Source organism: Vulpes vulpes, chromosome 10, assembly GCF_048418805.1.
Source record: "Vulpes vulpes isolate BD-2025 chromosome 10, VulVul3, whole genome shotgun sequence".
Lineage (NCBI taxonomy): Eukaryota > Metazoa > Chordata > Mammalia > Carnivora > Canidae > Vulpes > Vulpes vulpes.
The window spans coordinates 30,431,890-30,446,398 of record NC_132789.1 but is presented as its reverse complement, the minus strand read 5'-3'; the positions used below and the strand labels follow the sequence as shown (position 1 = coordinate 30,446,398).

General features: G+C 39.4%; 1 protein-coding gene across 4 annotated transcripts in view; it reads left to right on the top strand.

Annotated features, from left to right (window-relative positions):
* Positions 1-13,909, top strand: part of HIRA (histone cell cycle regulator) — an 88,186-nt gene extending 74,277 nt beyond the window's left edge. For 2 of the 4 annotated variants that reach the window (XM_072723474.1, XM_072723476.1), the window contains exons 24-25: positions 195-283; positions 13,024-13,909. In XM_072723474.1, the coding sequence (XP_072579575.1) occupies positions 195-283; positions 13,024-13,140 (206 nt within the window). In that variant the 3' untranslated portion in view covers positions 13,141-13,909. The remainder of the gene's footprint in view (positions 1-194; positions 284-13,023) is intronic. The other 2 variants (XM_072723473.1, XM_072723475.1) reach the window with 1 other exon arrangement.
* Positions 13,910-14,509: the final 600 nt, after the last annotated feature.

The following is a 14,509-nucleotide window of genomic DNA, read 5'->3' as shown; positions in this document are numbered from 1 at the left end:
GGGTCTCAGTGCCCCAAACTTTGAGACATGCAAGAGGCATTTTGCCCAAAGCAGGCAATAAAATAAACATTTGTTCAATCTGGTTTGATATACACAACTTAGCATATTCTTGATTTTTTATTTCTTTTTGTAATGTGTTCCTATTTCTGTTTTGTTTTGTTGTTTTGTTTTGTTTTGTTTTTTTCTGTAATTAGGGTTTGAATACCGACTCCGAGAAATATGCAAAGACTTACTGGGTCCGGTTCACTACTCCACTGGAAGCCAGTGGGAGTCAACGGTAGTGGTAGGTGCTGCTTTCATTCTTGCCACAAGAATTCTGTCTTGAAAAGTGAAAGTGGAGATGAAAAATAAGCCAAAGTGCTTTCAAATTCTTCCCCGTTAGACTTCTTGAGCACACTGCCTTGGGCCCCAACATCAGTGAGAGGGTGAGATGCCAGCACCGTACTGCAGGCAGCATCTGTATCCTTGGCATCAGAGGGCTAGGAAGTGCTCAGCCATGCACGCACCTGTGCTGAGGAGAGCTGCCTGCCAGGGGCTGTGGGTTTGTTCAGTGGAGAAGATGAAAGATCCTTCCCTGTCTTCATGGACCTCCCAGGCTGTTAGCAATGCAGACAGAAGCAAGGAAGCAATTCAGTCACCAAGATAGTTTTAGACTATGGATTATACTATGCCCAGAAATAAGCAAAACAATCAGATGAGGGTGCCTGGGAATGAGTGGCCAGGGAAGACAGAAGGGGATTTTTAGGATGAAAGCCAGGGATAAGAATGAGCCAGCTCTACAGAGACCTGGAGTCTCCTGGTACATAGAAGCAATAGCGAATGCAAACCAGGCTTGGTACAATGAAAGCCACTGTGGCTGGAGCATAGTAGGCAAAGGAGAGGGTGATACAAGATGAAGCGAGACAGGTGAACAAGAAGGAGATCCCTGAGATCTTGTGAGGAGCTGGAGCTTTTGGAAGAGTTTGCAACATGACGTGACCTAGATCAGTCAGCAGAGGTGATGTGAATTGATGGAGGAACCAGTTGGGGCTTATTTTTTGCAGCAGTCCTGGCAGTAGATGAAGGTGACTTGGATCAGTGTGATGGCCATGGAGAGGGGAAAGGAGACAGATCTGAGTTGTATTTTGGAGGCAGACCCAGCAAGGCTTGTTGGGTGAATGGATGGATATGGAATAGATTAAAAGATGGAGAATAATCAACATGCATACAGTTACCTCCAAATTTTTTGGCTTGCACATGTGTCTGCTAGTGCCTTGGAAGGAGCAGGTTGGTGAGGGATGGGGGTTATGGATAAAAGTTAGCTCCCCTGCTTCATGTAGTCACTGAGTAAATACTGATGGAGCACCCGCTCTGTCCAGGCATGGGACAGTGAGCAGTAAACAAAGCTGACTGGCACCACCTTCATACATCAACATTCTTGTGCAGAGAGGCAGATTCTAAACTGAGCAAGTACATGTATTGTGTTTGGTGGGGTGTTTGGTGCTGTGAACAAACATAAAGTGGCCAGGGGGATACTGGCAGGATGCTATTTTATATTGAGTAATCAAGGAAGTCCTAACTAACTGATCAGAGACCAGAAAAGGTGAGGGGCAAAGCCCCACAGATATTTGGGGGATGAACATCCAGGCAGAGGGAACAGCAAGGCCAAAGACCCTGAGGTGGAAGGGCTTGCAGTGTGGAAGGAATAGCCAAGCAGAATAGCAGACGGAGGGTGAAAGGTTGGAGGGTCACACCTCACAGGCTCTACAAGCCTTGGTGTGCGATTGGCCTGTGTGTTTTATTTTTTTTATTTTGTTGCAGTAGATACTAATTTGGTTGGTTACTAGAATCCTAACTTCAGAGTTCAATTCCCCTTACATCTTTGAAGGTATGGTGCCACAGACTTATCTCCTGTTGCTAAAATCTCTGCTGAAAATCTGATTTCCATTGCTTTGTATGTTCTTTTGGCACCCTCTCTTGTTTTGAAGTTTCACAAAGCTCAAAGTGTTTCTTTCACTCATTCTGTGGATTTTCCTTGGTTCTCTTCTTCAATATCTTCCCTTCCATTTTCCCCTGTTACCTCAGAGAGATGTAACATCCTCTCTTTTTAAAATTTGCTCTATCATTTTTTTATAGTTTCAGTTCTCCCCCACCCGCCCAGATTTTCATTTTAGTCTTTTATCTGCTTGAGCCTAGTAAGCTTAATTATTTTAGTTTATATTTTTGGATTATAAAATTTTAATTTATTATTTTATTTAAATTCAATTAAAATATAACGTATTATTGGATTTAGAGGCAGGGGTCAGTGATTTACGTCTTATATAACACCGAGTACTCATTACATCACATGTCCTCCTTCCTACCCATCATCCAGTTACCCCATCCTCTACCTTGTTCCCCTCCTACAACCCTCAGTTTCTTTCCTATGATATGAATCTCTTATGGTTTGTCTCCCTCTCTGATTTCATCTTGTTTTATTTTTTCCTCTTTTCCCCTATGATTCTCTGTTTTGTTTCTTAAATTCTACATATTATAATTGTCTTTCTCCGTTGACTTATTTCGCTTTGCATAATATCCTTTAGTTCCATCCACGTCATTGCAAATGGCAAGATTACTTTTTTCTTTTGATGGCTGAGTAGTATTTTAAAGTTGTATGTCTAAATAGTTCAACTATCAGGAGCCCTTGTGGATCTGTTTCTATTGCCTATAAATGTCTCTACTGGTTTTCATTTATATTATCTTATTTCCTTATATGCTTGATTATTTTTAACTGTCTGCTGGACGTGTTATTTGAAAAGTTATTTGTAGAAATGGTTTGAGGCCTTGTGATGTTACCTTCTTTCACAGAGTACTTTTATTTGCTGCTGCCATTTCTTGAGGCACCAGCACTGCAAAGTCCCCTCAACCCAGTTCAGGTTTTCTGGGCTATCTCAGGATTCAAAGCCAGACACTCATTTGTGCAGGGGCTGGTTTACTTCCAGTTTACCTTTATTCTTTGGGGTAGCCAAAAGAAGGGACCCCCACTTTTCATTTTGGTCCCTGCTTTGATCCCCCTAGGCCCTCAAGTCTGGTAGAAACTTCCTCAGCCTCTTTCTCATCAATAGATGTTCCAAGGCAAAGGCATCCCTCTCTGGATTTCTGTCTTCCTCACATTCCAGCTCAACCCTTTTTCGCCAGCACATTAGTTCTCTGAGGTCTGATTTCTGTTTTTGTAGCTTGGTCCCCTATTCTCAACAGTAAGCATTGTTTTGAATTAACAGTAAGAGTAGAGCTGTTTCCCTAGCACATATCACCTCCAGGGCACCCTGACAGGACATCTTAGATGGGAGATAGGTCAGCATGTCCCTGATCAACCTCTCCCCTGGCCAAGTTCTAGAGCTTCACTCTGATTCAGCTGCCATTCTGAGAGCCTTAGCCCAAGACATCAGCTGGAGCTCTGCATAACAGTTTCCTGGCTCAGCCTCAAGGCAAGCGTGCTAGGCCAATGTGGCACAGAGGGAAGGAGGCACAAACAGGCCACGAGTTATTAGCCATGTGCTTTTTTTCCCCACTCCTTCCTGAGACTTGTTCTTGCCAGCTCCAAGCAGGATACCTCATTGGAGCTTTGCCCAGAAGAGCCTGGGGCTCCCCTCCCAGGAGTACCATCAGTGTGGTCCTACGTTCTTTCCACCTTCTGTAAACTCCCTAACATAGCTGGCCTGCTCATGGCCTATGACAGATACTTCCAGCTGCAGGTAAATAATGCTCCTTCTTGGAGATCGTCCAAGTTCAAGGAAAGAGGACAAGGGGAAGCCAGTACCAGAAACATTTACCATTCTTAACCAGAATAAGAAAAGCTCTCCCAAAAGCTAGTCTGTGCCTTATAGTCAACCAGCAAATCACTTGAGCACCCTTGTTGCAAGGGAGTCTGGGGAAATAAACAGTAAAGTGTATGTAGAAGAAAAGAGGTCTTAGAGCTGGTGTGGACATAGCCAACTCCTAATGTCTACCACATTCCCTCCTGACATCAGCACTATGCTGAATTTATAACTTAAAAAAAAAAAAATTTTTTTTTTACTATCTCTTTATCTAGATATTGAGAGCAAGTTTGAGTATGAGTATTCTGCTCTCTTGTTGAGTTTCTTTGTGAACACTTTTATGATAAGAATTGGCCATTCAAATGGAACTAGTTCTAAAGGTGGCTGGGAAAGTGGAGCAGTAGATGGAAGATGGACTTAACAACTAGCATTGCTGACTTCAGCAACCCTCCCAAGAGGCTTATTAGAAACAATTTATTTAAGAGCCACTTACACTTCCTTTTTTTTAAACTATTTCTTGAAATACTTTGTCATCATATGTTTTTCTTACTGGTTTGTAGGAACTCTTTATATACTGGGAAATTATTCTTTGCGATATGAGCTACCTGTTTGCTTCAGGAGACCCCAAAGGTCCAGACTTCTTTGTCTCAAAGATCATGGTTCAATGTACACAGGAGGGAGACAGGAAGCCAAGGATTGGGCCACTAAGCAACTATCCTTCAGGTGCCTGAGCCCTATGCCCAGTCTCCCCAGCCAGATCCTGCTTTTGGAAACTTCCCTCTGCCAGTCTTCATGGTGGGACCTGTAACAATGGCCAGAAATGTGGTGATGAGCTATGTTCCAGGCCGCTGCCTTAAACAATAAGGAGACATACTAGAGCCCAAAGTGGGAGCTGGTACTTGGTGGCAGTTGATACTGACACCAGCCTTCAGGCCAGAGGGCAGATCCTCTTGCAGCTGTCCCCTGGTGCCACACAGACAAGCAGAATGTACTGCTTCGTTTATAGCAATTTACTTCATCCCCTTTCGGTTTTTTAATTAAATTTTTCAGCTTTTTAATTTAAAATTTTATTTTGGATGGTAATATAGTCACATAGGTCAAAAATTAAAAGGTACAATAGTTTTGAAATAAGTTTTGTGGGTTTTACTTACATTTATTTTATGCAGAATTTACTCCCAGGCCCTAAGTTTTTCTCTCTTCATTTCCTTCTGGGATATCTTTTTCTTCTATGCAACCTCCTCTTCTGGTTTAGGAACAGTCTGCTCTTTTTCAGTAAGGCTCATCTCTGGCAGGGAGAGCTCACATATAGGTTAGCCTGAACATGTGCTCTGTGAGTTCTCACCACACGTCAGGGGGTTTTGTTCACCTGGATATGCTCAATGACTAGAGAATCTACATCTAAACCCTTAAGTTCAGTGTTACTCTGCATTTTAACCTGTGTAGTAAAAATTCACTCTTTTCAGATCACTAACCCTGTCCAGCCCCACTGTTTGGCCTTAGCACACCTACCAACTCAACCATTAGAGCAACAGAATGGCACACATTGCTTCTATAAAGTAATATCCTTCAGATACATGGTGGCTTTTCAGATACGCATACCTTTGATATGTTCATAAAATGAACACAAAGCTTGAACCTCGTGATTTGCATGATTTTGTAGGGCTTTCTGGATCAAGTGAATAGTGAACCATTTTTAGAGGTCACCTCAGGCCACTTATGGGAAGAACAGAAATAAGTTTTGAAGTCAGAAACTGTGAGGCCTCCAGCATTCATTTTCTTGTTATTCATGGTCCCTTGAGATTCCATTGAGTTTTAAGATGAATTATTCTGTTTAGATTGTTTGGATGTTATTGGCATCTTAGCCATATTAAGTCTTCCAGTCCATGAACAGGGGATGTCTTTCCATTTACTTGGGTCTTCTTTAATTTCTTTCAGCCATATTTTGTAGTTTTATTATTGAGGTAGTTGACTTATATTATTAGTCTCTTTTTGTAATGAAAGTGTTGAACTTGATAAAAAAAAATTTGCATCAAATGAAGATTGTTAATTCTTTGAATATTTGGTGCTATTTACCAGTGAAGCCATTTGGTCAGTCATAAGCTCTTTTTTGTTCGGAAATTTGTGATTACTGATTCAGTCTTCTGCTAGTTATATATTCATTCTTATTTTGTATTTCTTCATGATTTGGTCTTGGTAGGCAATGTGTTTCTAGGCATTTGTCCATTTTATGTAGATTGTCCAATTTGTTGGCGTACAATTATTTATAGTATTCCCTTATTTATAATTTTGACTTTTGTGGCATCAGTTGTAATGTTCCTGTTTGATTTATCATTCCATTCTTTTCTCTTTTTCCATCTGGCTAACAGTTTATCAATTTTTATGATCTTTTCAAATAGTATATTTTGGTTTCATTCTTTTCTCTATTTTTTTATTCTCTATATTATTTTCACTCAAATATGTATGATTTTCTTGCTTCTTTTTGATTTGGGCTTAGCTTGCCTTTATTTTTCTAGTTTCAAAGGATGGAAGGTTACTGATTTGAGGTCCTTCTATATAGATTCTTACAGCTATGAATTTCTGTCTAAAAAGTGCTTTTGCTACATCCTATAATTCTTGGTATGTTGTTTTCATTTTCCTTTGTCTCAAGATATTCTCTAATTTCCCTTGTGATTTTTTCACATTGCTTAACAATGTGTTGTTTCATTTCCACATATTTGCAGATTGTCCAGTTTTCCTTTAGCTTTTGATTTCTGGTTTCATTCCATTGTGATTAGAAAAGATACCTTTAAGATGTCATTCTTTTTAAACCTATTGAAATATGTTTTGTGATCCAACATGTGGTCTCTCCTGGAGAATGTTCAATATGCACTTGAAAACAATATATTCTGCTGTTGTTAAGTGGAATGTTCTGTATATGTACATAAGGTACAATTGGTCTATATTGCTTTTTTTAGGTCTTCTGTTTCCTTATTAATCCCCTATCTAGTTGTATCCATTATTGAAAGTGGGATATTGAAGTCTCCTTCAATTATTGTAAAACTATTTTTCCTTTCAACTCAATGTTTTCTTCGTATATTTAGAAGCTCTGATGTTTGTTGCATATGTTTATAATTGTTACATCATCTTTGGTGAATTGACCCTTTTAGCATTTTACACTGTCCTTTTTTGTTGTAATGTTTTTTTAAATAAAATCTATTTCTATGATATGAGTGTAGCCATTTTGGTTAGTATTTCCATGGACTATCTTTTTCTATTCTTTCATATTCAACCTATGTGTGTCCTTAGATATAAAGTGAGTTCCTTATAGATAGCATATAGTTTGATTCTGGCTTTTTACCCTTTTTATTGAGGAGTTTAATCCATTTACATTTGAAGTAATTACTGGCAGGTGCCTCAGTGGTTCAGTCGGTTAAACATCCAATTCTTGATTTTGGCTCAGGTCATGATCTCAGAGTTGGGAGACTGAGTCCCACATCTGACCCTGCACCATGCATGGAGCCTGCTTAAGATTTTCTCTCTCCTCTTCTTCCGATGGCCCTTCTCTCTCTCTCTCTTCTCAAAAAAAAATAATGAAGTAATTACTGACAGATAAATACTTAATATTGCCATTTTGTTATTTTCTGTATGTTTCATAGCTTTTTGTACCTCATTTCCTCCTTTACTATTTTACTTTGTGTTTATTTTTTTAGTGACATGTTTTGATTCTCTCTTTTCCTTTTATATATATTCTATAGATATTTTCTTTTTGATAACCAGGTGTAACAAAAACATTCTAAAGCTATAGCAATCTATTTTAAACTGATTACAATTTAATTTCAATTGTATATAGAAACATTGCCTACTCCTTTACAGTTCCATTCCACCTACTTTATGTTATTGAAGTCACAATTATATCTTTATATATTCTATAGCCTTTAACATAGAATCATAGTTTCTTATGCTTTTGTCTTTTAAATCTTAGAATAAAAAATGGAATTACCAAACAAAATTACATAATATGGGTTTTTATATTTGTCCTTATTTTTACCTTTACCAGAGAACATTATATTTTATTGTCTAGCATCCTTTCATATCAACTTGGACTCCCTTTAGTATTTCTTGTAGGGTAGATCTAATGGTAATGAATTCCATTGGTTTTTGTTTATCTAGAATGTGTTCATTTTGTTTTTGAAGGGTAGTTTTGCTGGATATAGTATTCTCAAATGTCTTTTTGTTTTTGAAGGGTAGTTTGCTGGATATGGTATTCTCAGATGTCAGTTTTTCTCTTAGCACCTTAAATACATCATCCCCACTGCCTTCTGGCCTTCAGTGTTCCTGCTGAGAAATATCCTCATTGAGTATGCTTTTTACCTAATGAGCCACGTTTCTGCTTTCAAGATTATTTGTCTTTGATGTTCCATGGTTTGATTTTTTTTGGGGGGGAGGGGATACAAAGTATTTAATGCATTTAATTTAACAGATTCTTACAAGCATGTATTTTGTGTCAGGCTCTATTTTAAGAGCATTCCTCAAACTCATTCCTTCAGTCCTCATAATAATGCTCTGAGGTGGGTACTGTTACTATCCCTCCATGAGAGATAGGGAAACTGAGCCATAGAGAAGTTATGGACTTTGACCAAGAATCCTGAGTCTGGTTTGAAGCCAGACTGGCTGGCTCCAGAGCCAACGCGGTCCATCCTGACCCTGTGCTGCCTTGTGTGTACACATGACAACTGATAAAACATCAAGGGATGGTTCTTGTGAGTATTTCTTTTTTCCCCCCCAATACAACACTTAAAAAATCATCTCTAGTTTGGCCTTTATCTTTGGCTGATTTTTCTCAATCTGTGTAATACATCAAGGGTAAAATCCATTTGTCCTTAAATATTTAATGAGAGACATACAGCCCATCTCATAGACACAAATGCTTCACTCTGTCTTGACATGGATGGGTTACTGTTGTGTGTTATGGGGTCAGTCCTTTCTACTGGTTTGTAAGTTCCCTTAGGACATGAATCCCATCTTGTATTTCTTTCTTTCTTTCTTTCTTTCTTTCTTTTTCTTTCTTTCTTTCTTTCTTTCTTTTTTGATTGTATTTTTTTTCTTTTTTTTTTTTTAATAAATTTATTTTTATTGGCGTTCAATTTGCCAACATACAGAATAACACCCAGTGCTCATCCTGTCGGGTGCCCCCCTCAGTGCCCATCACCCATTCACCCCCACCCCCCGCCCTCCTCCCCTTCCACCAACCCTAATTTGATTAAAATCTGTCACAATATGGGTTCCTTTGGGGTTTTCCTACATGGAGTGTCTGTTGAGCTTGGATTTGTAAATCCATGTCTTTCCTCAAATATGGGAATTTTTTAGCCATTATTTCTCCAAATAAGCTCTCTTCCTCTCTCTTGCTCTCTCTGTTATTCTTCTGGGACTTGCAAAAATGCATATATTGGTCTGCTTGTTGGTGTCCTGTAAGTCCCTTAGGCTATTTTCATTTTTCTTCATTCTATTTTCTTTTTGCTGTTTGTATTCAATAATTTCAAATAACTTGAATTCCAGTTCATTGATTCTTTCTTTTGTCTCTTCAAGTCTACTGTTGCACCCCTCGAGTGAATTTTTCTATTTAGTTTTTACTATGTTTTTAAGCTCTAGAATTTTAGTTTGGTTCTTCTTTATAATTTTTACCTCTTTGTTGATATTCTCATTCTGTTTATGTATCATTTTCCTGATACATCTATCTGTTCGTGTTCTCTTTGAGCATATTTAAGACAATTGTTTTAAAGTCTTTGTCACATAAGTTCCAGGGCTGTGTTTCTTTAGCGTCAGTTTCTGGAAATATTTATTTTGAATGGGCCAGTACCATATATAACCATATCTGTGTTTCTGTTTCTTTGTATGCCCTCTGATCTTTTGTTTGATATTAGGCATTTGAAAAAAAATGACTACCTTTCCCAGTCTTTGCAGACTGGCTCCCCTCTTTAGCCAGTCATGAAGGCTCATTTTAAGAATTTTTTTTCTAATGTCTTTTTCTTTCTTTCTTTTCTTCCTTCTTTCCTAATACCTTAGGTTGGGCTTAGGTAATTGGTTATCATTCTGATATATGATGATATATATCTCTCTGATATATGATGTTTTATGTTTTAAGTATCCCTTTTTTTTCTTTTTTTTTTTTTTAAGATTTTGTTTGTTTATTTATTCATCAGAGACACACAGAGAGAGACAGAGACACAGGCAGAGGGAGAAGCAGGCTGCCCTCAGTGAGCCCGATGTGGAACTCGGTCCTGGGACCACAGGATCATGCCCTGAGCTGAAGGCGGACACAACTGCTGAGCCACCAGGCGTCCCATTTTATTTTTTTCTTTTTTCAAAGATTTTATTGTTTCTGAGTATCCTCATGAAAGCCTCACTTCTGTGGCATTTCACCAACTTGACAGCAGTTAGTGTTTTTATTACCATTTACTTGTATGAACCATTTTTAATTTCAGTTAACTAACATTAATTTAATGAATTAATTGATTAATTAGTCATAAGTTCTACTCAATTGTATTTTGGTTAGAGAACAGGATTTATATCAAGAGTTGGCAAACTTTCTCTGTCAGGAATTAGAGAGTAAACATTTCAGGCTTTGTAAATCTAGTCTCTGTAAACAAATAGCAGGTATGGCTGCATTTTGATAAAATTACTTACAAAAATAGATAGTAGGCTGTATTTGGCATGCCAATCTGCAATCTACATGATACCTGCTATTTTGTTGAGGTTTGCTTTTAGAGCAATTTTTTATGTGTCCATGTGTACCAAAGAATGTTTTCATTTTGTATATGCCATTAAGTCATGTTTACTAACTGTTCAGTTCAGACCACCTGAATCTGCAGATTTCTGCCTTGCTATGACCCATCATTATTTGAATGTGTATTAAAATATCCCCGAGGGTGGTTTTGTCCCTCTCTTTTGACTTGCTCTTTCCCCAGTGATGTTTCTGTCACAAAATCTACTTTGGTATTTATATAATACTAGCTCTTTTTTTATTCTTTACTAATGTATCTTTCTCTCTTTTATCACCAAGCTTAAGCCTTTTGTTTTTTTTGTTTTCTTGGTTTTCTTAAGGCCAATATAAACTTTAGCCAGAGTTGACTGTATTTTTTTCATATCTCTTTTATTTAGCATTGTCTGGATTTATGTCTTCTTTGAATATTTCCTCCAAAACATTTTCATGGTGGATATTTCTTGTGGCAAACCTTTAGAGGTCTTAAAAGCCTAAGAATATTTTTTATTATACTCTTATATGAATATCTGTTTGGGTAAAAAAGTTTAAGTTAACGAGGTTTTTTCCAATATATTAAAAATACTACTTAATTGTATATCTTGGTCCCTCTTTTGTAGGTGATAGATATGCTCTTGTTTTTTTAAGAAACTTCCAGGGTTTTTCTATCTTTGATATTTTCAAACTCTGTTTCATCCTAAAGTGTCTAAATATCAGTCTTTCCATATCTTTTTTTTTTCCCTAGTTCTATGAAAAATGTTGGTATTTTGATAGGGATTGCATTAAGTCTATAGATTGCTTGGATAATACAGACATTTTCACAATATTGGTTGTTCTAATATGTGACCATGGAATATCTTCCCATTTATTTGTGTCATCTTTAATTTCTTTGATCAGTGTTTTATAGTTTTTGGAGTAAAGGTCTTTCATGTCCTTGGTTAGGTTTACTCCTAGGTATTTTATTATTCTTTGTACAATTGTAAATAGGGTTGTTTTCTTAATTTCTCTTCTGCCACTTTGTTATTATTAGTGTGAAGACATGCAACAGATTTCTGTATATTAATTTTCTGTCCTTTGATTTTGCTAAATTCATTTATCAGTTCTAGTAATTTTTTGGAATCTTTAGGATTTTCTATGTAGTAATGTATAGTAGTATCATGTCACCTGCAAATAGCAAAAGTACTCCTTACTCCTTAACAATTTAGATTCCTGTTTCTTTTTCTTATCTGACTACTGTGGCTAGGACTCCCAGTATTATGTTGAAAAACTAAGTAGTAGAGAATGGACACCCTTGTCTTATAACTGATCTTAGAGGAAAAGCTCTCAGTTTTTCACCTTGAGATTGTTAGCTGTGGCTTTTTCATATACGGCCTTAATTATGTTTTTGTGTCTTACATGATCAGCACTCGTGGAGGCTTTCAACCTAAGGCCATTTGATTTTCTTTAATTCCATGAAATAACTGTATTATTTCCTTAAATATTTCCTTCTCTCTCCTTTCTCTCTCTCCTGAGGGACTCATTTTGTAGATATTAGGCCCATCTGTCATCCTCCATCTGCCTTTAGTTTTTCTATATGGTTTCTCCTCTTACATTTTCTTCCTTGGGCATGGCCTGGTCCTCCATCCAACTCCACTCAGACTTGGTTTTCAGCAGTGCCCATTCTCCTGCAGATCCCATCCCTTAACCACTGTGTTGCTCAAAATTAATATCTATACTTGGTTCTTTTCTATAATTCCTTGTCTTGATACCATACTTATTTTAATATCTTAGGCCTTCCTTCTCTTCCAGCAGTCAGTATTTTCGTTTGGTGGTTTTTATTTTTTTTATTTTTATTTTTTTTTTTTGTGGCAGCAGCAGCTGTTTTCCTCAGTCAGGATTCTGTGCAATAGAGATCCCTCCTTGCAGTACATGTTGCAGAGGAGCCCAGGCAGACCATGGTGCCAGTGTACCCACCCAGGCATGAAAGAGTCTTGGGCAAGGCCCAAAGACAGATGCCCCAGGATTGTAAAACTAAGGCCAGCCACTGCCTCCCAGGTGCCTCTTCCCCCCTAGACTTGACCTCACGCCCCCAGAGAGCATCCACATGAAGGAACAACTCCTCCTGGATGGCCAGCCACCTGCCCCTCTACCCCTAATATTCTACTTCCATCCTGCTCTGAAAGACCAAGCTACTGTGGCCACTAATCAGTGTAGTTGAAGGCCAGCAATGACTGTGCTAGCAGACTTAGGGGACACAGAGGAGCAGAACATACCCTAGTTTTCTTTGCTGTATCCTTGCACTGTGTCCCTCCCTTGCTCCCTGCCACTCTACCTCACACGTGCTAGCTCAGGCTTTTAGCTTGCCTGGTACTTCCCAGCATGTAGAGAAATTGTTCTCACCCATCTGTAGTTTCTCCAGGGGATGTCTGGGGGTCAGATGGGCACAAGGGCCTCTGCCTGGCCAGGGAAGCCCAGCACAGTCCAGGTCTCCTCATTGACACTTGCACTCAATTGTCACTTTTGTGTCCACAGGGTCTGCGGAAGAGGGAGCTACTGAAGGAGCTGTTGCCAGTCATTGGGCAGAATCTCCGCTTTCAGCGCCTCTTTACCGAGTGTCAAGAACAGCTCGACATCCTGAGGGACAAGTAGCCTGCCCAGGCCTCCCCTGGCTGCAGCAAGGGCAGGGCCACACTCTCGCCACTAACAACGTGCAGGGCCACCTCTCACCTCGTCAGGCTACAGAAGGACGAGGAGACACTGGCAGGAGGTGGGCTGTCCTGTGCCAGCGCTGGCCCAGCAACCTTGGCAGACTTCCCCTATGTCCTGGGCCTCTTGCTCCCTCAGAACGGGGCAGCTCTGCCAGCCACTCATCCCTCCCTCCAGGATCCCCGTATGGAGCAGGGGCTGGAGCCCTGCCCTGCTGCCCTGGGGTCACTGAGGCACTCCCAGGCCTGCCGTCTCCAGCACGGTCCCGAGGTGGACACTAGTCCCTGCCACTGCAGGCACCGTGCTGCTTCAGCTATGACGAATGAGCCATTTGTGAAAGAGAACCCTGAAATGTTAGTGTATTATGCAGTCAGTAGACTGACCTGAGACCTATGTAAAAGGAAAGGCTATTCCAACACGGACTATTTTTGTACTAGAATTTGCTAACTTGTAATATGGAATTTTCCTTTTGGCCAATAATCAGGATTTCCCTATAAGTCACTTGGACATTGGTCACTTGTAGGAAATTTAAACTCTAATTATGACAGCTACATTGAAAAATAATTGTACTGAAATTAACTTGTCTATCTTCATTTGGTTTTAATTTTTAAATGTTTGTAAAAAGAGACTGTTTTTTGGGGAATGGGGCAGAGGGGTGGGCGATTTCTTTTGTAAGTGTAAAATAAATGAACACGCATTGGATACCAAATCATCCTGGCTTCCCCTGCCTTTTCCTTCTAATTTCTATCTTCCTACCCCTACTATTGATCCCTATTCCAAAATGGGCAGTTATGGAACATCAAAACCAGAAGGATCTTTGATGTCATCTAATGACCTCAACCTCTCTGTGGAGAAATTCATTTCCCAGCATGGAGGTCATTTCCTTGACCATGAAGCATCTCAGGCTTCTGGGGCTAGCAGGTAGGCCACCTCCCATGAGTCTCTTCCCAAACCAGGCATTAAGGTCTTTGCTTCCAGCTCTGCTGTGCCTCTTGGTCCCTGATCATGCTGGGCACCAAAGGCTACAGCTGGCTTGTCAATTTCATGGAAGGAAATCAGCAAGTACAGACTTGGGTTTTCTGAAGAATTATCTGAAAGCTGTGATTTTCCTAGAAAGTGATCCAGAAGCTGACCCACGGGAGAGGAAATAGCCGGAATCACAAAATCTTCAAGCATGGTGAGAATGGAACATCTTTACCTCTGTGTTATGTACCTGAGTGTTGCCTCCCTGCCAGCTATGTGGGATCCTGAGTCTCAAGACAGAGGCCTGGATTTGGACTCTGGCCACTAATTTCTCCTCTCTGGATGCTTT